The sequence below is a fragment of the Poecilia formosa genome, unplaced genomic scaffold (genome assembly GCF_000485575.1).
Source record: "Poecilia formosa unplaced genomic scaffold, Poecilia_formosa-5.1.2 Scaffold58, whole genome shotgun sequence".
NCBI classification, from domain to species: domain Eukaryota; kingdom Metazoa; phylum Chordata; class Actinopteri; order Cyprinodontiformes; family Poeciliidae; genus Poecilia; species Poecilia formosa.
This window is the reverse complement of record NW_006799997.1, coordinates 128,456-152,482: the sequence shown is the minus strand read 5'-3', so window position 1 is coordinate 152,482 and position 24,027 is coordinate 128,456. Positions and strand designations below refer to the sequence as shown.

At 42.5% G+C, this 24,027-nt stretch overlaps 1 protein-coding gene across 17 annotated transcripts in view; it reads right to left on the bottom strand.

Annotated features, from left to right (window-relative positions):
- Positions 1 to 10,700: 10,700 nt before the first annotated feature.
- unc80 (unc-80 homolog (C. elegans)) overlaps positions 10,701 to 24,027 on the bottom strand; it is a 45,973-nt gene continuing 32,646 nt past the window's right edge. For 10 of the 17 annotated variants that reach the window (XM_016672268.1, XM_016672262.1, XM_016672263.1 and 7 more), the window contains 24 exons: positions 23,819 to 23,920; positions 23,566 to 23,746; positions 23,234 to 23,499; positions 22,801 to 22,935; positions 22,582 to 22,720; positions 22,002 to 22,098; positions 21,761 to 21,931; positions 21,593 to 21,685; positions 21,288 to 21,506; positions 20,966 to 21,196; positions 19,648 to 19,771; positions 19,217 to 19,342; positions 19,000 to 19,123; positions 18,717 to 18,923; positions 18,384 to 18,568; positions 18,140 to 18,305; positions 17,881 to 18,060; positions 17,544 to 17,691; positions 16,354 to 16,410; positions 15,412 to 15,493; positions 14,651 to 14,756; positions 14,400 to 14,420; positions 13,958 to 14,151; positions 10,701 to 12,999 (listed from right to left, as the gene is read on the bottom strand). In XM_016672268.1, the coding sequence (XP_016527754.1) occupies positions 12,556 to 12,999; positions 13,958 to 14,151; positions 14,400 to 14,420; positions 14,651 to 14,756; positions 15,412 to 15,493; positions 16,354 to 16,410; positions 17,544 to 17,691; positions 17,881 to 18,060; positions 18,140 to 18,305; positions 18,384 to 18,568; positions 18,717 to 18,923; positions 19,000 to 19,123; positions 19,217 to 19,342; positions 19,648 to 19,771; positions 20,966 to 21,196; positions 21,288 to 21,506; positions 21,593 to 21,685; positions 21,761 to 21,931; positions 22,002 to 22,098; positions 22,582 to 22,720; positions 22,801 to 22,935; positions 23,234 to 23,499; positions 23,566 to 23,746; positions 23,819 to 23,920 (3,798 nt within the window). In that variant the 3' untranslated portion in view covers positions 10,701 to 12,555. The remainder of the gene's footprint in view (positions 13,000 to 13,957; positions 14,152 to 14,399; positions 14,421 to 14,650; positions 14,757 to 15,411; positions 15,494 to 16,353; positions 16,411 to 17,543; positions 17,692 to 17,880; positions 18,061 to 18,139; positions 18,306 to 18,383; positions 18,569 to 18,716; positions 18,924 to 18,999; positions 19,124 to 19,216; positions 19,343 to 19,647; positions 19,772 to 20,965; positions 21,197 to 21,287; positions 21,507 to 21,592; positions 21,686 to 21,760; positions 21,932 to 22,001; positions 22,099 to 22,581; positions 22,721 to 22,800; positions 22,936 to 23,233; positions 23,500 to 23,565; positions 23,747 to 23,818; positions 23,921 to 24,027) is intronic. The other 7 variants (XM_016672266.1, XM_007553717.2, XM_016672276.1 and 4 more) reach the window with 4 other exon arrangements.

Below are 24,027 nucleotides of genomic sequence, written 5' to 3'. Positions count from 1 at the left end.
TAACAGCCTTCATTTCTATTTTTTTTTTTACATTCACACACAACATGGTTCAAAACTATTAATACTCTGAAAAGGACAGAGAATGATTAGCAGATTAATGTGCTCCACTTCTAAATAACTGAAGGGTTTATTTAAATACTATGAATTATTGGGGCCTGCCCATGCAATACATGGCAGAAACCTATTGTTCTACAAAGATTTGTAAATGTGGACAGTGTTAGTAGCAAGCAGTTTTCGTTGTAGTGGCAGTGTGTGTGTATAACTTATCTTAAATGTGTCTTTTCGCCCCTCTCCCCCACTCGGTGTCGGCGTTGCTGCAGCGAAATCCTCCCTCGTCTCCTCTGGCTTCCTGTCAGTCCAACTGGTTTTGTCATTGGATCTTTGGGTTGTCCAGATCGTCTCTCAGGAAATGCCCATGTTGTCCACAGATGAAACAAGCGTCAATAGTTCAGAGTCGTCTTCTCTCACAGCTTTGAAGCTTGTTTAGCTTTTCTTCCTCTACGCTGATACTGGACAGCAGACCAGTGGAGGTTGTTAAAGCTCAGTTTCACATAGTTTTCAGTCCAAATGCCCAACAGGAGACTGACAGTTGTCCCCTGGAGGTGATGGAGATCTATTTTTGTCTTCTTGATCCTCCAGATCTTCTCGATCATTTTCATCGGCTGGTTTTGTAGGAGGGACATCATCTGGTCCATGGGAGGACAGGTTTGAGGAGTTGAGGTCAGATGCACCGCGCGAGGCTCAGCCAGAGGTAAAGAGAAAAAGCAAATAGAAATCGATTAGGGTTTGTTTTGTCATTTTCCTTGTTTTCTATTCATATATTTATATTTATGAATCTTATTTGAACCTTTTGCATGATGATATAGTTTGTCATTTATTATCCAGCCAGTATTATGGCTCCTGTTTGTGGAAATGTTTGTCAGAGAAACCTGAGGGTTAATTGTTGGTACAGCTCTGAGAGCTGCTTTTAGTATGAAAGGGTCCCTTATAAATAAAATTAATTAATTGAGTGATCCTTTTAAGAACTACAATTTTTTTATTTATTCAAACACAGAAAAGAAAAATTAAACATATTAAGCCCAGTAATTTATCAACAAAATATTTATGTTCAGCATTTTATTCTTTTCAATATTTTATTGTCATATTTAGTCAAACAATTCACCCTGAGGAGGAGATTGCGTGCTGGAACAACTTAGACCCATTCTTCTTGAATTGGGTGGGATATCCTTCACAGAATCCAACAAATCAGCTTTGTGGTCGCTCTGCCTCTTAATCCTCTAAGAGGGGCCTTTATTTCCAATAAAGGTCTTTAGGATTCTCTAAAGGTTTGGTTCTCTCAATTTAGAAAACCAAAACTCAAGGAAACACCTGCCTTATTTACCTTCCTTGTGGCTCATGGGTGCTGGATTTGGGGTGGAACCCTCCTTGCATGGTTAGTAGTTTCCGAGTCTTAACACCCGTGGTGTTTATCTCCTCCTTTGGCCAGCTAATTATTCCTGCAGGGTATCTGATTACTGGTAAGGGGTAGCTCCTTTCCTTGTGACCTCATCGAGGTTGCCATTCATTTATGGTATTCCCAGGAACTTGTAACTGTCCTCTATGTCTGCTGTTGTTCCTTCTGGGAGTGAGACCTCTTCTGTGTGGATGACCTTCCCCTGACCACACTTCTCTAGTCCGAATGACATCCCAATATCAGTGCTGTAGATCCTGGTGGTGTGGATTAGTGAGTCAATGTCTCGCCACAGCCAAATACCTTCAATGAATCTGATTAGAAGATCTCAAAGTCCTAGGCAGACAGAGAGGCTTTAAAAGATCCAGTATATATTTGGGAGTCTCACCATGAAGTGCTTTAAAAGTCAAGACCAAAATTTTAAAATGAGTCTTAAAATATACAGGAAGCCAATGCAGTGATGTCAGAACAGGAGTTATGTGAGCTGTTCTGTGGGTTTTAGCTAAAAGCCTGGCTGCAGCGATTTGCACAACCTGCAGGTGAGCCATACAAGATTTACTTATCCTCACTAAAAGGCAGTTACAGTCATCTAAACAAGAAGAAATAAAAGCATGGACAATCATTTCTAATTCATTCTGTGATAAAATAGTTCGCAGCTTCAAAATATTCCTTAAATGATAAAAACAGTTGCAAACTATGTCATTGATCTTGGCATTTCTCTGTGTCTTGTACCATTTCTTTTCTTCATATATACATTGGAAATTAACATAATCTGAACATTTCATATGCAAATTTTTCCAGCTAAGCTTGTTCTTAATCAGACGACAATGAAATGATTCTCTTTTTGTATTTTCCAAAAACATCACTTCAGAGGGTAATCAGGTTTGAGGTTAATTCATCGGCTTCGCCCCCATGCTGACGTGGAGCAATCCTCCCCCAATCAATTAATCAAAAAAATTAAAAGAGCTCCGACATTTACAGTATCTCATAGAAAATACGCTGGGGTCAGAGGAATTTTGAGGAAAATAATAGATAATCACGGTCCCAGTGGTCAGTGGGTAATGTGCATTCCCGACAGCCGTTACCCAGAACGTGTAGAGGGCGGAATACAATTTATTACATTTCCAAAACCAAAAAGGAGCCTGGAATAACGCAAGAAATGGATCAAGGACTGCAGCCAAATTCATGTCCAGCTGAATGAAACTGATGGACGGAAACTACTTAGTCAGCACCACAAAGGTAACCAGTAGTAAACGTCCCAGTTTTTGGGTGCGTTCACACTGCAGCCTGAAGTGACTCAATTCCAATTTTTTGGCAATTCCGATTTTTTTTTGCCGGGCCCGTTCACACTGCCAGTAAATGCCACCTGTATGCATTCTGCAGTGTAAACAGGCAAACGACCTGAAAGTGTCCCGCATGCGCAGTAGAGAGCGCCATAGCGTCAGCGTTCTAAGTGTTCTGCCTACCGCCATAAAAAGAAGTGCTCAGTGTTTGCGGAAGTAAACATGGAGGCTAACGGTGGAGCTTAGCTTACATATTTGAAGTTGTTATCAGGCCGGAGCAACATATGAACAACTTAATTCTTATATAGTCCGTCATGGTTGTTGTTTTTCTTCCCACTTGCGTGTATCAGGACGCAGAATACTGAGAATTGTTGTGAAACAGTGACGTTCAGTTCAGACGAATGCGACCTGGATGTTAGGTCGCATTTGAATCGAATACGTATCGGATATGGGTCAGATTCGAAAAAGAATCCGACCTGTGCTGTTCACACTGCCATGAAAAGATCGGATACAGGTCGCATTACGTCAAAAAAATCGGAATTGAGTCACTTCAGGCTGTAGTGTGAACGCACCCAACTGTGTCATATCGAAACATAAGCCGTTTTCGCACTGCAAGGAACGGAACAGAACGGAACGGCACGCTTCGGTCCGGTTCCACCCAAACTGCAGCTCTGATGTGTTTGCAAATAACTGAGGGCGGCATCGAAGCTGTACCTGACGTCATTACTTTTGAAACTAAACAATGGTTTCGATGTAGCGGCCAATCCTTTTCCTCAGAAGATGCGGCGGAAAACTTTCTCATTCCTCGTTGACCGATCTAGTTCATTCTGTACTTGTTCATCAGGGAGTAAGCGGAGGAAAAAAATTACCTCATCATGGGACCAGATAACAGCAGAATACTGAGAGGAATTAATCGCAAATTTAAAAAAATAAATAAAAATATTAAAAAGAGCACTCTTTACTAAATACAGTTTAGTGAGAGCCAGCTAGAACCGATCAACGGCTGACTGCAAAACAACCAGCGGCTGGCTCTAAACCAATCAGCTGCTGATCCGGCCCGATTGGAACCACAGCTCTTGTGGTTCCAAGGAGCCGGGTGCAACCGGGTCGGAAGTTCTAATGCAAACACGGTCGGCCCTACTTTGAACCCGTTCCGTTCCGTTCCGTTCCTTGCAGTGCGAAAACGGCTTTAGTGATGGCTCCATGCTAACGGCTCAGGGCTCAGACTTAATGGCTCAGGCTAACCGCTAACTGCTCAAGTTAACCGCTAACGGCTGACAGCTATGCGTCAAATAAGCACAACTCAATTAAATTAAAACAACAATGCTAAACATCTAGTCATTTCCAGATCAATAAATGAAGGTAGTTGTGCTGCATTTTATGAATGTACATTCCAACGGCAGCTCTATGGCAGCATGAAGACAGTCCTGCCTGTCGTTGCTAATGCTAATCCAAATAGTGAACTCTCTTCAGGTGTTTTCCCCCAGACTTTGAAAACAGCAGTTATCAAACCACTGATAAAAGAGAACAATCTAGACAAATCACTACTGCAGAATTACAGGCTCATCTCCAACCTCCCATTCATCTGCAAAATTATTGAAAAAGCAGATTTTAAACAATTAAATAACTTCCTCTTAATAATGAATGCTTTGACTCCTTCCAGTCTGGTTTTCATGCTCACCACAGCACTGAGACGGCCTTGTAAAAGTGTTCAATTACATCCATATAAATACAGACTGGGAGAACCACAGTGCTGGTTCGGTTGGACCTCAGTGCAGCTTTCGACACTGTTGACCATGATGACATTTTACTGAATCGACTGGAGAGTTGGGTCGGACTGTCCGGTCCAGTGCTCATCTGGTTTGAATCTTGCATAAAGAAAAGGGATTTATTTGTTTCAGTCGGAAACTTCTCATCAAAGAGGTCAATATTTATATAGGTTGGAGTCCTTGTCAAACGACGTTTTTGACTAAAGTCCCAGAGGGTTAGAGTCCCAGTTAAACGGCGTTTAACTGAAAAATCTGGAGGTTTAGAGTCCTTGTCAAACGGTGTTTTGATTAAAAGTCCTTAGGAAAGAAGAGGTGTTTCTAGAGACCCTCTCTGATTGAGGGGAGACCCCATAAGGGCACATCCTCATGTGGATAGGAAGTGCGTTTTTGACTAAAGTCCCAGAGGGTTAGAGTCCCAGTTGACGGCGTTTCAACTAAAAACCTAGAGGTTGGAGTCCTTGTCAAATGGCGTTTTTGACTAAAGTAATCCCAGTTAAACGACGTTTAACTGAAGTCCTAAAAGGGGTGTGGGTTTTAATGTTTTTATCTTTTTTTTTTTTAATCTCTTTCTCTTTCTTACTGTTTATTTAATGTCACATGCTGTTTTTTTTATGTAAAGCACTTTGAAATGCCTTGCTGCTGAAATATGCTATACAAATACAATCTGATTGATTGAAAACAGACTGTGCTAACTGCTATATTGGCATTTAAAAAAACAATAGCAATAATAATATTAAATTATAATAACCTGATGTTATTAGAATTTAATATTATTATTACTATTGTTTTTTTAATTGTAATAAACTTATGTTACTATAATTTAATATTATTATTGCTGTTGTTTTTAATAATAATAATAGTGCCATTATTATTATTATTAAAAACAATAGTAATAATAACAATATTAAATAATAACTTTCGTTATATTATTACTGTCATTATCAGTAATAATTATTAGCGTAATAATTATTATTTCTATTGATAGATTATTTATTATTATAACAATTATTTTTAGTATAGTAATTAGCAATATAATTATATTACTAAGTTTGATATGATATATTATATAATTGTATATTGATTAACATACTAATCTATTAATATTCATATTATTGCTATTATTATTATTATTATTATTAAAAAACAATAGCAATAACAATATTAAATTAGAATAACTTTGTTATATTGCTAATACTATTATTATCAATAATAATAATTAACAATATAATAATAATAATGGTTATTATTCCATAATAATCATTATTAATTATTATATTGATTAGCAAACTAATCTATTAATATTCGTATTAGTATTGCTATTATTGTTACTAAGAACAATAATAATAATAAATACGTTCACATTTTCTTCTATCATCCATCTATTATCTAATGTGCACAAAATCTTTTTGTACTGTGGGAGGAAGCCGGAGCACCCGGAGAGAACCCACTCATGCACATGGAGAACATGCAAACCCCATGCATAAAGGACCCATTTTTAGCGTGACTTTTGGGCAGATATTTGCCTATTTCAGAATAACGTCTCCTCTCTTCACTGCATATCATGCAGCTGGGTAAGTCTGGTCCAGGACATAGGCAAAGTTTGTCATCTAATGCTACTTTCGTCAGAGCAGAAGCTGAGTTTTTAGACTCAGTGGTCTTCTTTTCATCATCAGAAAGATTGGAGGAATCGTTTTCTTCTACAACAGACTCTCCAAGGGTCAAGTTTTCAGTCAGATCTGTCTGAAGACTCACAATAGCCTGTTGAGTCATAGTAGTAAACTCCCCAAGATGAGGATTTTTCCTCGTTAGAAAGATTGGAGACATTGTTTACTTCAAGGGCATTGTCTTCAAATGCCATTTTTGTCAAATCAGAAGTTGTCGGACGGTCTGAAAGTTCACACTCACAGGAAACTGTGGGGAAGTGAGTTTTCCCTGGTCAGGGAAGTTTGGTTCCTAGTCAAGGAAGGATCAAAAAGATAATCATCAAAAATATTGTACTCTGAGTCAGGGCACTCATCCTGAGAGCTCAGTTTCTTCTCAGAGCAAACTTCCCCAGCCGGGGAAGGAAGGAAAAGATAAAAGATAAGCATTAAACTCATCATACACGGTGCTCTCATCCTTGTAACTATTTATATCAAATGTAATTCCAGGGAGTAGTTTGCTGAAAACTTTCATCACTCCTTTGGTAATCACATATCCTGCGCCAAAAGTCAGGGAAAAAAAACATGGTGGGTGCAATCTCTGCCATTTTTAAAATCCTTGAAAAACACAGTGGTAATTGTCAAAGAGCTGCTCCTATATAACCTCCTGTTTTGAGATGCAAGCATTTAGATGAGGTCATAGCTACAATGAGTAGTTTTGGGGGAATGTCTTGCTTCTGATCGTTGCTATGGAAACAGTCAGATCAGTTTTGCATGACTCAAACTTTTAACCCTTTGCAACTGTGTCACTGAATCCTTCGAGGCGCCATGACAGACTTCAGAAGGGTATATTTCAGGAGTCTAGGGATTAAAACAGGGATTTTAATGGTTAAATATTAAGTTTAGAATGACAATGGTATATTAATACCATTAATTTGAGTAGGATTTTTCATCATTCTATCAAGTTTAAAATTTCGAATCATACTTGACTTGAAAATATCTTAAAAGTAAACTAACATTTAACTTAAAAACATTTGCTGCTGCTGTTTTAAAATGTGACAAGAAATTTTGCTTGCGTGGAGAAGAGCTACAAAGAAATAATTTTGGTTTAATAATTTTACGTTAGCATAAAATAGAATGAAGAATGATCCTAAAGAAATGGTGCTGCTGCTCCATATTTGATGGGTTGTAAACAACCCACTTGAACACATTTGTTCTGTACGGTGCAGAAACGTAAATAGACAGAACGTGATGTCTTCCAGCTTTTTCTGTGTAACTGAGAGCTTGACAGCAACAGCAGCACAGCGTCAGCAGCCCACATTGCTGATAGCCGGGAAGGAGACAAATGAGTCCATTTCTATGCTTTGCTGTAAACTGGTTATGAGTCTGTTGGTTTTTCATTTTTCTTGTATTTTAACCATTAAACCAACTGGTAAACAAATGTTTATGTCTGTTTTTAAAAGGATAGTAGCTTCTCTCTTATGTCTCCATCAGATGAGCAGCATTAGCAGCTTTTGGTGACATTATTATTAATTAGATTGTTTTTGAATACGAGGCAGGATTTAAAATGAACTGATGAAGATGGTCTATGTGTCTAATCTGGCCTGGGAGAGATGTTGAAATTAGTGTACAAGCTGAAATTAGCCAAAATGGTAATGTTAGCCTAAATGCAGCCAGTGGCATGTGGGCTATAACTAGCATGTTGTCTTACATTGACTTCCTCCATTCAGTGTACTAAACATGGTTAAAAAATAAATAAAAAAATAGCTAAAAAGTTTATTTTAGGAAAAAGGCTACTGTAGTTACATTAGCAATGTTTATGCACTACTTTCTGATTTTTACTTTTGCAAAAGTAAAAATTAATTGATTACTTCGTGGCACTTGGTTACCAGTAAACGCACTCATCTCTTAGCAACAGATTAATAACAAATATTGTTATTGTTCAAAAAAACATAAGATTTCTTCTGCTGTTTTGAAATACTACATATCTTACACTACTCAACAAGAATTGTCCAGTTGGTGAATTTTGCAGAAAAGTTTATATTTTTTTATTTTTTGTCATTAGTGATAAATGTATTATAAAACACACATTCAACACAAAAATAAAAATATAGATTTATACTTTGTGGCAGTTCGTTACCAGAAAAAAAAACCCCTGCTTATCTCTTAACACCAAATTAATAATAAGTAATATTGTTTATAAAACATAAGCTCTTTCAAAATACTGCTTATCTGCTTATAGACATAAGAAATTTACAGTTGGTAAATTTTGCAAAAGTGAAAATCAGATGTTTACTTTTTGGAACTTGGTTACCAGAAAACGTGCTCATCTCTTAGCAACATACCAACAACAAATATTGTTACATTTTTTTAAAAATATTGTTAAAAAAATTTTATATTTCTTCTGCTCTTTTGAAATACTACTTATTTTGTACTTGTTAAGAATCGTGTAGTTGGTGAATTTTGCAGAAAAGTTCATTCTTTTTGTCATTAGCAGTAGATATATTATAGAACACACATTCAACACAAAAATAAAAATATAGATTTATACTTCGTGGCAGTTCGTTACCAGAAAAAAACCCTCCTTATCTCTTAACACCAAATTAATATTAATACTAAGTAATATAGTTTATAAAACATAAGCTCTTTCAAAATAATGCTTACCTAATTAGACACAAGAAATTTACAGTTGGTACATTTTGCAAAATTAAAAATCTGAAGTTTACTTTGTGGCACTTAGCAACAGATTAACAACAAAACCTGTTATTGTTCAAGAAACATAAGATTTATACTGCTGTTTTGAAATGCTATTTATTTTACACTAACAAGAATTGTGCAGCTGGTGAATTTTGCAGAAAAGTTAATTTTCTTTGTTATTAGTAGTAGATATATTATAAAACACACATTCAACACAAAAATAAAAATCTGAAGTTTACTTTGTTACTTGTTTACCTTGGTTACCAGTAAACACACTCATCTCTTAGCAACAGATTAACAACAAAAATTGTTACTGTTGAAAAAACATAAGATTTCTTCTGCTGTTTTGAAATACTAATCTTACACTACTTAGCAAAAATTGTCCAGTTGGTGAATTTTGCAGAAAAGTTTTTTTTTTTTTTTTGTCATTAGTGGTAAATATATTATAAAACACACATTCAACACAAAAATAAAAATATAGATTTATACTTGGTGGCAGTTGGTGTGATGGAACATTTGAGGCGTGAACAGATAAAAAAAGAGGCGACTATTTGAAGAGAAAAAGTACCAAGAACCAGGACCAGATACGCCGCCGACGGACAGAAACTGGCCAAGGACGCAGCGGCCAATCCTTCAGTTTGTTTGGAAATTAAAATTAAATATTATTTTCTTTTGCCGTTCCACCAAAAACAAGCAAATCAGAAAGTAGTTTGATAACAAGTAAGCTGCCGAGAGGGAGAGCTGCTTCTTCTACTGTTTTAGTCATTTTCCACTCAGAGAGAAAGAGAGAGAGAAACTCACTGACCTGTTCCTCCTGGTCCAGCTGCTCTGGCCTCAGATCAGGTTCATGGCGCTCCACACAGCCGGGCTGACGGTCATGCTGGCCTTCTACCTGCTGGTCATGGCCATGGGCCTGTGGGCCTCCATCAGCCGGGTGAAAGGCTCGCTGGGCAGCAGGATGGGGATTTTTCACCACGACTATTCTTCTTCTTTAGCTCCTTTCCCAACTAACACTTTATTAACTAGATGATATTTATTATCCTCTTTAAAATGTTTCTTGTCTTCTGCTGAGTAACGGCATTTGTCCTGACTGTAAAGCAAGAAACCTTTTCAGATGAGCAATAACTGTACTTATAATTCAATATCACAGTTGACTGGTTAGACAGTCACTTGTCTCATTTTGTACAGGTTCTCATTTTGCTTTCAGAACAGGCCTGGCTCATTGACGCATGAACCCAGAGAACTCATCTGGATTTGCTTCATTTGAGGGCCCTCCGTCTGTTGTGGCCCTCAAACCTTTCACTGCGTTACTTTATTAACCACTGTTCATAAAACAAGTGAACAATCTTCGATTCATAGACCAGATTAAAGCATAAAGATACACGTTTACACTTAGAAGTTTAACTGTACAATTATGGCTGCTTGATGAATTTCAACTTTTCCAGATGTGATTGAAAACCCTGAAAATCTGACTTTGAAACAGAAATGAACCATTTATGTACCACAGTAGAGGTAAAGTTGTACATTTACTCAACACGTTTTAAAGAGAAAAAGTTCTGCAGTTCTAAAGCTAATTTGTGTTTTTCTGATGCTTTGATCCTGGAGATGATTCAACCAAACGCCATAGGAATGAACTGCTTCTAATGACCTACTTTAGCCTTGGCAGCAGGTCGGTATGAGAGCATCGCGGTGGTCCTGAAGCGTTCGTCACTGCTCTCAGTGTTCTTCATAGTTGCACTTCTGGGAAAAATCAGAAACTTCAAAGAATGAAAAACAAAAAAGTGTATTTTCAGCTCAGGTTTTTTCTCAAGTCTACTTTGTCAAAAAAATAAAAAATAAAATAAAGAATCTTCAGGCAGGCTGTAAACAACATTTGTTTATTTAGATAGCTGAGAAATATTCAAACGAGAAAATATAAGACATTTATCTAAAGGGAAACAACACACTGCCCCCTACTGGCATCAAAGAGTCATAACAGCAAAATTTGACAATATAAATGAACCAAGTAGGTCATAATGTTAATCCTGTTTATTTAGCAGGTAAAAAGAAACTGCATTGTGTCTCATGCAGCCATTGTTACAGGTTTCCAGGACAAGAGTTACATTAGCAGAAAACAGGAAGCTATTTAGCTACAGTCACAGTGCCTTGGTGTGAATTATGGCACAAAACACCTCTAACCATGTCTGGTAAACACAACTGGAACTGAACAGATGAAATGATTCCCTTAAGGCATGACATGAGCAATGAGGTTCATCACAGCTGGAGGTTTTCTGCTGAACGACGACGACGCAAACATCAGGACGATGAGAAACTCGACACGTAGCAGCGCAACAAACAAGCTAACTACAGATAATCTACAGGCATGTTTCTGCTACTTCTATTGTTTTACTATTAGAACACAATCAATACACAGTAAATCTAATTTAAAGGGGTACTGAGCTGATTAAATATTGCTTTTCTCTGAACAATGGGCCAACTGAACAATGGGCTTTTCTGCTTTTTGTTTCCCATCATCTGTTGGCTCCTGATGGCTTAAAATAGACATTTTTATGACTAAAATCACTGACAAAGAAATAAATGTGAATACATTTTCACTCTCTATTAAATAAATACTGAATATATGTTCTTATGCCACATAATGAAAAGACTAAGTTCTTTTTATTAGCTTTAAAATGGCTTTTAGAGACAGCGCCCTCTAGAGTTACAGGTCGATCCGGTGAAGATTGGTACAAAGTCACTGTACCCAACAGTGGGCTGATTTTCTGCATATGTTTTTTTTTTTCTTGGCTTTTTGTTTTGGCAAAGCTTAATTTTAGTCGGTATGAGCAAAGTTGTGTGCAGACAGTCCTAGTTAAAGTACAACTCAGCTACCTCCACATGTTTTCACTGTGAAAGGATCTTCCCTGCGCTCCAGCCTTTGCATTCCCTATGAAACAAATATGTAGCAATAGTAATGTAATAGTTTAACTAGTAAACTGTGACTTCCTGTTTCCCTGGGGAATAAATATGATGAGACACCGAGGCCAGTTTCTCTTCAAAGTGGAACTCGTAAGGAATAATAACAGGTCTTCTCTCCAAATATCCACTTATTAAAACATTTACAAGTTGTGCTAAGACTAGACAACCCCCGTTTCCATGACAACATTTAACTGCTGTCTCCTTATTGACGACCTGTGGTGCCAGAGGAAAAAAAGCCCTTTCTTTCCTACCATCACAAACATAAAACATGTAGAGTTTACTAACTGGGACAATGTGAAGCATGGTAGAGGAGCTGTGTTGCTGCGGCACTCTATTGTTGTTGTTGATGCTACTAAACTGACTGATACAAAGAATGAATAATTAAGATTTCATTATGAACATCTCTAAAATCAGATTTAGCTGATATAACTCCGAACTCTATGTGGCAGCAGAGCTTAACTATTCACCCTATGGAATGTGTAAAATATGTGACAACCAGCGTTAGACGGACGCTTTCAGACCATGATGCCAGTAAGTAAGTGTAGAGGGCGCAGTAAATGTGAATATCATAGGGTTCCTTCTTTAACTATAAATATCTGTTAGAAGCTTTAATATTTAAGAGTGATAAATATGTGACTGAAAATACAGTTTAAAAATAAATCTTTGAATTTATGAAGGAAATAGTCGTAATGATGATAAAACTCTGGTGGAGCTGATGATGGAGGAAGCTGAACTAGGATGAAACTCTTCTTCTACTGTCAGACATGGGACTCATCCAGGTCCAGGTCGACAGGAGAGAGAGGGAGTGGGGAGCGGCGGGGCGATCGGCGGGGAGAGGCGGAGCCTAGTAGAGGGGCCAGCAGCGGGGCCAGCAGTGGGTTCTCTGTGCCGTCGTCCTCGCTCAGCCGCAGAAGGATGTTACCGCGGGGCAGCAGCGCCGCTGTGTCCTCGTCCCCGGGGCTGTCCCTGATGCTGGACGCTGGGGGCAGTGGCGGCGGTGGAGGGGGGCCCGGGGCGGGGGCTGCGCTCAGCACCGGCAAAGGAGGAGGGAGAGGAGAGGAGGTGCGGGACAGAGGGAGGGGTGAGCAGGTCCGGGATGGGGGAGTGGGGGTGGACGGGCGGGAGATAGAGGGTGGGGGGGACAGGCTGCTGCGGAGCCCCCACTGCTCCCTCCTCTCCTTGCTGCTCAGGGCTGCAGGAACCTGGGGGCGGCAAACGGCCAGGTCACACAAACCACCTCAACACCGCCTCCTGCTGTCAGCCCTTTTGCCACTTCACTACCACAGAAGAAGAACGTCTTCACCGATTATTATTCATCACAGAAAACTGATCAGAAAGTGGAGCCACATCGCCGCATCTGATTGGTCAGATCTGGTCAGATGATTTCATGACTGGAGCCATAAACATGCTCCTGATTTTAGCATTTTAAGCTAACCTACATAGAAAATAGAGTTTAACAGAAGTAGCTTAAGAAAAAAAATAAGAAAATAAAATATTAAACTTAAGTTAGACAACTTAAAACAAAAAAACGACATAAAAAACCAAAAATTTAATTACACAATAAAGTAAAATAGAATACAAAAGAAAATTACATAAGATGAGTTAAAATCAATTTCATTTGAAATAATATTAAAACTTAAACTAATAAAAAATAACTTGCAGTAAAAATATATATTAGAAAAATTAAACATTCAGTAATGTGGTTTTAATTTTATTAAGAAACGTTAAGGTAAAAAAATCAAAGTTTAGAGATTAGAAAATTATAATACAATAAAAAACACAAATAACATCTAATATTAAATAGATATATCAAGAGTATAAAAACAGGGATGGTACAAATATAACAGATTAAGCATTAAACTACAACAGAACTGATTTTTTTTTTTTTACATGAAGTGTCCAGATTATTAAGTAGGAAAGTGTACTAATTTAATATTTATTTTATGGTACCTTTAGAATAAGAACAATAACATTATTAAATCTTGAGTTTATTGAATTGTTGCTAACTACAGGTCACTCAGAATGACCTTGACCCATTGGTTTAACAGGAAACTTGTTGACTCTACTGTAGTGAACAAAATGAGATTTCTGTAAAGGATTTCCTGGTTACTATGAGACTGTTTTCACTGATCCAATGTAAACAGGAAGCTGTGAATCTACCTGGATGCTGGCCGGCCCGTGCAGGTCGGCTGTGACGGTGGCTGACGGCACCTCCAGGGTGGGGGACTTGGACGGAGCCGGGCTGGGCTTCCTGCCCTCACCTGAGGGCTCTGTGGTGCCCGCAGCCCCCTGTTGGGCCCCCTGCTGACCTTGAGTCTCAGTGAAGGTCACAGACCTCTTCTGGTCTCCGTGCACTGAGGGAACATACACTAGTGGTTAGAAGCCTAAAACTCAGTAGCTAGCACCTGGCTAACACTGTAGTGGAGGCTCAGGGTGGGGATTTGGGGGGCGATGTGCCGGGCGGGGGGGGGGGAGCGGGTGGTTGGGGTACTGGGTGGGGAGCAAGACAGACATGCAGAGCGCCCTACTGGATAAGGTTGCAGATATAAAGGGGGCGGGCCGTTGCAGGGTGGAGAGGAAGGGGTTAACGGCTGTGTCTCACCTTCACAGTCCAACAAAGTTTCTTTATTTCGAAACATAAGGCATGAGACAGAACAAAGTGACAGAGTCAGTGTGGTGGCAGGCGGTACAACACACAGCTGTGGAACAAAGACAGAGGTCTGGACGGAAGGACGGCTCTGGTACACACACACTGCTTTGGGTTTGGGCCGCTGAGTCAGCACAGCAACAGGACTATCAGAATCATCTGGTCTGACTTTATCTAGAAACAGGAAACAGAAAACCTCCCGTTACCCAGAGGTTTGTTCTTGGGCTGGATGCTCCTTCGAGTGGTGGAGAGTCTGGCTCCAGAACGGCCACGCGGTTCAGTCTTTGGAATGGACAACAGGGGGCGTCGCAGCTGCAGGAAAACAGAAATCATTTCCAATCAGGTAGAGCTCCTCTCTATCCTTTCAACACAAACCAGGCTGAATCTGTCTGTGCTGCTGTGAACACACGGCTGTCACTTATTAGCAATCTGTAATACATTATATCAAATGTAGTGTGACAAAGTTAGTGACAGATCAGTGAAAACCGGCCATAATGAAATGCAATGTTAGCTATCAGAGCAGGCTAATGCTAATGCTAATATTTCTCTGCATACTCGGTCAAATAAAAAAAAACTTGTTTGTAATGATTCAAAATAAACAAAGTGGTAAAAGAAAAAAGAACAGAGCCAGTTACGAGGAACTGCCAAAGAAAAAGTGTGTAGGTGCTAACCATTAGCATTAGCTGTGAAATAACATCTTAAACTGGAAAAAATATTAACACAATGACTCAGGTAATTACTTCTGAACACTGAAAGGAAAGTAACACCTCAATAAAATATGGCCTGACCTAAGAGAGCATGCTAGCACTTCACATTAATGTTATTGACATCTTCATTTTGAAAAACGTTTAAACGTAAAACCTCTAAAGTGACAGTTGGCCATGTTTCCCATTGGTAAAATTTCCCCCAGTTGCTAATGGCTATTAAATTTAGCTTACCCCCGACCAAACAGAAGGGATGTCCGTACCTGTCTGAGTCCGCGCTTTCTTCCCAATGGCGGCTGGATCAGGAGGTTCTGCTGGCCAGGCTCACTTTGCACGCTGGCAACCCTGGTTCAGTCAACCGGACCAGACACACACGCACAAATGCAGGAAACACACACAAACGTATCAGTGTGATGGGACCCAAAAACACCCGAGTGTTCGCTCACCGAAACCCACCTCTGATTGACACAAGATGCTAAACTACTCATCACAACACACACAGTATGCTACAGAACACCAAACCACAGAGCAGGAAAAGAAACAAGTGCTGCTAACGCTTCAGACACCAAAACACAACAGGGGGTAGTGGGGGCTGGAGCAGCAACACTTCTTACACCAATTTACCAACAGGTGAGGGTTTTTTTTGGTTGGGTTTTAAATAAAAGTAGCAGAAAAGTGGAGCAAAAGCAAAGTGTTGGCGAGTTGTTGCCGCCCCAGTTCCCCCGTTGCCCCTACAGATTGGTATCCACGACAGGACGCCCAATTTGATCAGCAAGAAGCCGGTTAGACACGGAAACAGTATGAGACACCATGGCACCGATGGAGGAAGGCTGACTTGTTGAGATGGCACATCGACTGGAGGGACCCACAGCTAACAGGAGGAGCAGGCTCCAGTGGGGGGGGCACTATGTAGTTCAGGAACTGTGGGGAGTACGGGGGGTAGGGGGCCTGGTTAGGATAGCAGCAAGATGAGCTGAGAAGATGAGGGTCAGTGTGGAGCTCAAAGGGGAGGTGAAGGGGAAACAAGGCTGGACCCACACAGAAAGAGTAGGAGACAGGAGAGTGGAGAGGGGCGATTTGATTGGATGTGGATGAGTGATCGACGGTCGGCAGAGGAGGCCGTCCCGAGGCCATGCCCCCTCCCAGTGGCGGACAGATGCAAAGAATGCACCGATGGGACACACACAACGACTGGGCCACTGTACCTAGAGAGGTTACCCTCCTGCAGAAGGCCCTGGCACTCATCTAGCACATTGGGTTCACTGTAAAAAGGGGGCGGAGGGAGGGGGGAGAGTGGGAGTTTAGGGAGTGTAGTTGAGATCCATCACCCCTCCCCCCGAGACCATTTATGTCTAGGACGGAAAGCCAGGGCGTTTGCTCTGAAAACAACCAAAGCTGGAGCAGACTTTTAAAATCAGCTGAGTTAAAGCAATATTAGAAATCCACAGATATATACACAGAAAAATATGACTGTGGGTGTGGGGTATGATTGGGTTAAAGTCCTGCATGCTACATAAAGAAGACCTGAATCTGCACTAACACAGAAATAAACTAACTGAACATCAACTAACTGAACGACCTAGAACATCATTTTGACACTTTTCTGCCTGCAATCTGGAAAGGTGCTAAACTATTAGCTATCATGGCTCCCACTGCTGTGTTGATGTCAGAATTTATTAAAACTTCAATATTTCTTTGTTTTGTCCCTCTAAGATATTGAAGAAAATGGATCATAAATCAGTTCACAGAAATTTTGTACTCTTGCCTCTGCGTTGCTAGACCATTATCATTCCAATTCTTAAATTTTTGTAAATACATCACTAGGCTATTAAATTTAAACCTGTTTACCATAAATCTACTAAACTAACATTTGATTACATTGGAGACAAGTAAGTCTTAAAATAAAGTATTTTATAGACTTACCAATGTTAAGTATATTGCTTCCAAGTATAGAAATAACACCACTAAGACTTTATTTATATTGGTTAAAAGTGTAAAAATTATAAGTAAAGCATCATATTGATGCATGGCTGGAGTGAACAGAGGGATTAAAGCTTCTAACATTACGATGCCAATGTTAGAAGCTAACACTAACATTGTGGCATTCCACAAGGATGTGGTTTGGGACTCCTGTTGACATAAGACTTAAAAAACTGGTGACAAACTTTGATGACCCAAATTTAACTTTCCTGCTATTATTTTCATTATGTGGTTCTAAGTTGAAACAATTAATGTGGTTTTTTTTTTTAGCTTAATTCAGGTTTCATTTAAGGAAAAAATATCTTATTTGAATTTAAGCACTAATCTAGCCAGGTTGTAAGAAAATGTGTTTAAGTTTCAAAGCTAACTCTTCAGTCTACGGTGTGTTTTTTGTTGCGTGTGTCTGGGATGCTACCTTTGGCTGGGCAGCATGGTGGTGCGAGGATTCTCAGGCTGCGCGGCTGCTGAGCCGGTGGCGTGGCTGGAGAAACGCCGCTGTGACATCACTCTGGGGAGAAAGGCCTCGTGTTCGCTCACAACGCTGGGAATACTCATGGAGTCATCTACAGCAAATGGAGCGCAGGATGGTAAGATGACATCAAACGAAAAACAAGTTTTGAAAGAAACGGTGGGCGACATTGACTTTGAGTTTTATCATATTGTAATAAGTGACTTTTTTTCGGGGAACAGTATGGATAAACTTTTCACTCTAACGATAAATGCCCATCCCAGTTGAAAGTATTATTTCTGACTCTCTTCGTCGTCCTCATCGGTGCGGCTCAGTGTGTCCTGAGATGGTTGCCGTGACGGCTGGCTGTCCTGCTCCCACACGGTGCCAGTTCCTGTATTGGAGCGCGACATTGTGGCCAGACTGAGCCGGTAGGCCGACGTGGAGGTGCCAACTGTGCTGATTGACGTCTTCCCTTGGTATGCTGTTGGGACGGAGACCAAGCTCAGAGTTAAGAGGTCAGACCATCAGTAGAGAAACGCGTAGCAGTTCGGTTATCTGACCAGAGCCGCTGTGGACTGCCTCTTTGAGGATCTTGAGTTCGTTGTTGAACTCTGCAAACAGTGAGCTCTTGCACAGAGGCCTGGGGATGAAGCGGCGCTCCAGCTGGTCGGCGATGTGGTGCCGCGCCGTGATCTCCTCCTGGGAATCGGCCGGCTGGGTCAGCAACTACATGACACGTCAAGAATCAGCAACAGGTCCGCTACTAGGTGAACCTAAAACCACTGATGGACGAAGCTACGCTACCTTGCATTGTATGAAGGGTCTCAGGAGGACAAAAATAGGGATGCGGGTTCGCACAATGAAGTCGATGAAGTCCCAGAAAGCCAGGCCTCCCACCTTCCTCAGAGCCATCTCTTTAACCTGCAGACTCAGGCGGTACCATTGGTTTCCCAGCGAGCGCTCAAAGCAAACCAACACCACTTTCAGAGCTGTGGAGGGTGGAGCCAGGTTATCACACAAATCGTAATGAAACTAGAGCCGTCAGCGTTAACAGAGTCAGAGTGTGATTACTCCGGTTAAAGGCTTTGATTGACAGAACTAAACTGAAGGTAAAGTGTTTCCAGCTCCCAGTCGTACCGAGGTAAGCGGCCTGGCTGGTGGACTCTGCCAGGCCCTCCCTGCGTAGGTCCTTCCCCGTGTCTCCGGGCGTGGAGCAGTGAGCCGGAGATGCGTCCAGCATGAAGTTCTTGGTGCGGGAGGTGGAGATGATCCGAGGGGGCAGCAGGATGTTGATGACCGTCTGGAGGAGCAGGAATATCTCCGGCTGCTCAAGGTGGGGGCTGTCTGCGACACAACAGCACAACAGAACGTTAATAAGCTGTAAAATAAAGAGTGAGTTCAGTGATTTTAGTGTTGCTACCTTTGCTTCCAGAGCCCACCGTCAGAACGAAAGGAATGAGCAGGTTGAGCAGCATCCCCTCTCGCCTCTCCTGATTGGTGAACGGTGAGATCACATGACTGAGAGGGAAGTCATCCTTCAAGGCCTGACGGGGAGGAAAAATGTGCTTAAAGACAGGTTGTTGTTTTTTTGTTTTTTGTTTTTTTGAAGAGTCAGCTGAATTTGTAATGAGCAGCACCTGAATCTGCAGAGCCACCAGGCGGACGACGGCCGTGCTGAAGGGAAGTGGAGGAGAGAGGTACGGGCTGAGGTGGAGGAGCGGCAGGCCGTCCGCCACGCTGGAGGGGCCGACCACACCCATCACCTGGTGACAAAGGTCAGCACTAGACGTCTACTTTTCTTTCAAACAGGTGAATCTGGTTACAAAATAATGTTCAGCTTCTACTTTTTGGTGCTTCTCTGTTGTAAAGGCTTTTAACTACAGTCACTGGAAACCCCTGAAAGCAACCAATTCACAACAACCAGCAGGGTCTTTATCCTGCTTACCAGGCAGTTAGCTTGGTGTGGAATACTTAGATAGTAGTGTTTTCTGCAATGGCACTTAACAAAAAAGTAATAACTAGTTGAAAAACTGCATAATTGGGTTTGTGGCTGGTTGTGCTTTCATACCAGGTTGACGCAGACGTTAATCAGCGAGCGAAGGTGTGGAAGGAAGGAGATGATTGGCTGGCGCTGGAGGGTCAGACAGATCCCCTCAATCAGATTACTGGCCGCCTCCCATTCCACTTGTCTCCTGGAAAACCACGTAGTTCCACCCCATGACAAAAGAAGAGCGCATGAAAGCCCCACAGGAAACTCCTCTAACGTGTCTTATTTCTAAATCTCCAATGCAACTAACTAGAAGGATTCATATCCAGTCATAAAACAAAGTATAAGTTCACTTACCACGCCATTAAACAATGTTTTTTTTCCCGTTATTTTAGTTAAATAAATCAACTTGTAGACATCAAATGTAGCAAAGCTTAAAAACAGCTGCAGCTCCAGTAGTAAACAGACATCTCAGATCAGTGTTCCCTCTGAGCTCCTCATCTAACCTGCTTTTCTCTTATAATTCATCCTCAAGGTGACTTCAGTCATCAAAACAAACAAACAAACAAAAAATTCAGTGGAATCTAAAAATAAAACAGTGGATTTTCTTTTCTTTCTTTCCCATCTGCTTGCTCATGTTTTTATTTTACTGTCTTTCCTTCTTTAAAAAGGACATTTTTTATTTATTAATAAATCTAACGTGAATCTGTGACCATGGTAACCAACTGCTTCACTGACCAATAAATGGTTGCCGTCTCTGCTTTCATTGGTGCGTTGGGTTGTAGCTCAGATACAGGGTTCACTGCTGATCGTTTTAGCAAGATATTAGCCATCATCCCGCTAGCACTGCCAGTTGAACTCAGACACGTTGCTATGGAGACAGTCTCTATTGAATGTATGTTTCTAGGCTGAACTACAGTGGTGGGAACCATAAGCCAAAAAGTTAGTGGCGATAACACCTAAAGCCTAAAGCGCTAATCATAAATATTTGTTTTGCTAATGCTAAAGTGCTACACCTATATGGTATTTAATGGAAGCTAATGCTAAACCGTTAAATCAACATTGTATTTAGTGGAAGCTAATGCTAAAGTGCTAAACCTATATGGTATTTAGTGGAAGCTAATGCTAAAGCGCTAAACCGACATGATATTTAGTGTAATGTGTTATCTTCAGAGTGGACACACCCCTCTGCAAAGAGGGAACACTGCCACTGGTCCACTGTTAGTCCACAAGTCGTCACACACCAGAACGCCTCACACTCAGCCGGCACAGAAACACACCAGAAGCCACAAAGACAGCTGGATGGACGACAGCGCCGAGAAGCCGCCTAGCTACTGCACACACCACGTCACAGCACGACACAGCCACCACAGAGAAGGGAGTCCGGGGTTCAACAGACCTGGTGCACAGTGCCTGTGGGCGAGCGCACCTGAGCGTGGGCATCTTGTGGATCTTGTTGAACATGCGGTCCAGCCTCTTGAGGATGAGGATGAGGGCGGGGCGCACAGCTTCAGATGACCAGTCGGTGATGGGCAGCATCTCCATGATGTATCGCCGCAGGCCTCGGCTCTCCATTGTCAGGGTGTCGTAGGGCGCCAGTTTGAGCAGGGCATGGGCAATCTCCGCTAACCTGATGAGAGAAAGATAAAAACACGTCCAAACACCTGAAAAACATCCACTACCTGTAGAGTCCTTTGACCAGGCGCTGGGAGGAGCTCTACCTCATGTGGGACTTGATGTCCAGCAGCTCCAGCGCAGTGACGCGCGGCTCTCCAGCGATGTTCTGCAGGATCTTGAGGCGGGGTCCGCAGTGTTTGTAAAACTCGGTACAAATGTTTAGGAGGGACTCTCGCGGGCGGCGAAACTCCTCCCTAGCAAGTCGCTCGTCTAGCTCCTCCCTCGGCATGCCTTGGCCCTCCTCCAGCAGGTGCAGGTTGTCCCTGGGAACACACACACACACACACACCCCTTCATTCAATTCTCTTCCTCTTGGGAATTGATTTAGGAATACCAGATCAACTGTCACCTGGTGTTAATGCCTCCGGACATGGCGTGGTTGGCGGTGGTGCCCCCCTTGTGTCCCTGGTCACAGCGGGACATCTGCGGGGCGGTCATTGGTCTGCAGGTGGAAACATTTCCAGGCACTGAATACAAAGATTAAAACCATCAGAGCTGCTACTGCTGGAAGCCAAACCTGGTGAGGGTCTCTGAGCTGTACAGCAGGGCCTGCAGGGACGTTGCCATGGCAGCGATGGCCGCAATTTCATCCCTGGCCGCGGATGCAGACTCCATTGTCGCCGTGTTGCTCTTGAGCTTCTGAAGGAAGCAGGGAACCAGCGCTTCCAGCACCATCAGCATCTGAAGGCTAACCAGAGACCTGCGTCAGGGCCTGTCTGCTGTAGGGAACCGAAAAAGAAGATGTGGCTGCAGTCTACCTCCTGAAGGACTCAGGCGCATAGGCGACCACCGTCACACACAGCTTGATGGCCTCACTGATGGAGAAGGCCAGATCTTCATTACCATAGCAGAAATCTGCAGGGACAGAAAGAAACAGGTTGGACAATCAATGAAAGGCAACGGTCTGTTGGTGAGGCCTGGACAGGGCAACTATGGTCTCCATAGAAACACTCAAGAGTCATCTAAACTCTACCATCTACAAGGTTTCACTTCAAGGAAGGAAAGGCCAAATGCAGAAAGTAAAGGAAGAAGGACACAATAAATGAAAGTAAAGAAAAAAATGAAGGATGCAATGAAAGAAGAATGGAAAGAAGAATGTTTAAACACAATGTGCCTATACGTTGTGTTAGTGTCCATTTTAAATGAATACAGTCAGTGATAATAGAAGGATGGAGACAGCATTAAACGATGCATATAAAAATTCTCCATGTGGTTTTTCTACTAATCCTCCAGCATCTAGTTCCAGACGTTTCCAGGCTGTGCAGGAACCCTGACTGGTTTACGGCGAACCCTGGCTGCAGCTGGAGCCCTGCTGGGTGTGTGGCGGTGAGGTTTTACCCAGAGAGCGCAGCGGTTTCTCTGCCTGGACCAGCTCCAGAGCGTCCAGAGCGTCTTGCGTCTCGCCCTCCAGAGACACCAGCAGGTCGAACAGACACTGGGCTGATACGCCTTTAGACAGGCCGGTGCTGGTGCTGGTCTGGGAGTGTTCAAGGGGGATCGAGTCAGAGCGGTAGGGAGAACACACATCACAGGCTGAGGAACTTTATCAGCTCTTACGGTGAACTCCAGCAGGGGGGCGACGCTGGCAAACAGCTGGAGGATGAAGGGCTTTCTGTGGAGGATGTAGAACTGCCTGCAGCAGAACTCAATGCCCTGCCGCAGCAACGGGTTGCTCTCATAGTCCGCATAGACCTGGAACAGAACCAGAGCAGGACCGTCATTCTCCATAGGCGCCAAATCTCTGCTGCTAATGTTGGCTAGCTACATCAGCAACGAGTCATGCTAAAATGGTGAGCAATACCTATAGATATTACTGAATAGGACGCCGTCTGTTAGCTGCCTAATAGACGCCGCTATTTTGATTAGCTCGGTGTTTGTCAAAGTGAAAATGACTCTAAACGTTGATGTTTCTTATATTTTGCAGTATCATCTGTGGGTTTGCCCACCCAGAAGCTGTTTGGGGGCCATCACTCGGTCAGCGGTGGCGTACCTGCAGCATGGTAGGCAGGATCCACTGGTAGCCGCTCAGGGAGAACAGGTGGTTGAAGTGGACGGCCGTATTGATGGCGGTGGCGGTGTACTGGCGCAGCAGCGAGCTGTCCTCGGGGTGCAGCAGCAGCGCCCCGTTGAACACGTTGAGGAACAGCATCATCTCGTCCCCCCAGGGGTACTCACTGGGCATGCCCAGGAACATCTCCTCCAGCAGCTTGATCCACAGCACCTTGTGGAGGGTGTCCAGGCCGAACAGCTCCTTACCTGGACGGACCACAGTGTTGACGTCACCGTAGCAACACCTGCCACACTAACAGATGTCCGACTCACCCTGAGGCTCGTTGAAGAGGGAGAACTCTGCGTCGATGGCGGTGCGGGGGAAGGAGGGCAGGCGCAGCAGGTCCTCCTGCAGCAGCGACACGTGGGACTGCTTGTGCACCGCCGGCAGGCGCTGCGTCAGCGAGATCAGGAACAGCACCCGGCCGACCTCCTCCAGCTTCCGGGTGAACACCTGAGCGGGCGGCACACAGTGGTTCAGGATCTACTGGGGGTCACAGGAGGAGTTTGGGTCTGGAGCCACTACCTGTTTCTGGATCAGCTCCTGTCCTTTCTCAGGCAGCATGTGGACCAGGTTGAGCTGAGGAGAGACGGAGCGCCGGAACGGGTAGATGTCCCTGACATAGGTCTGACGGAGCAAAACGGAAAACAGGAAGTAGATCAGGAATGTAAAAAAACCCCACTAAGCTAAAATCCACAAATACTTGAGACCTCCTCTAAAAGGCATTTTATTAT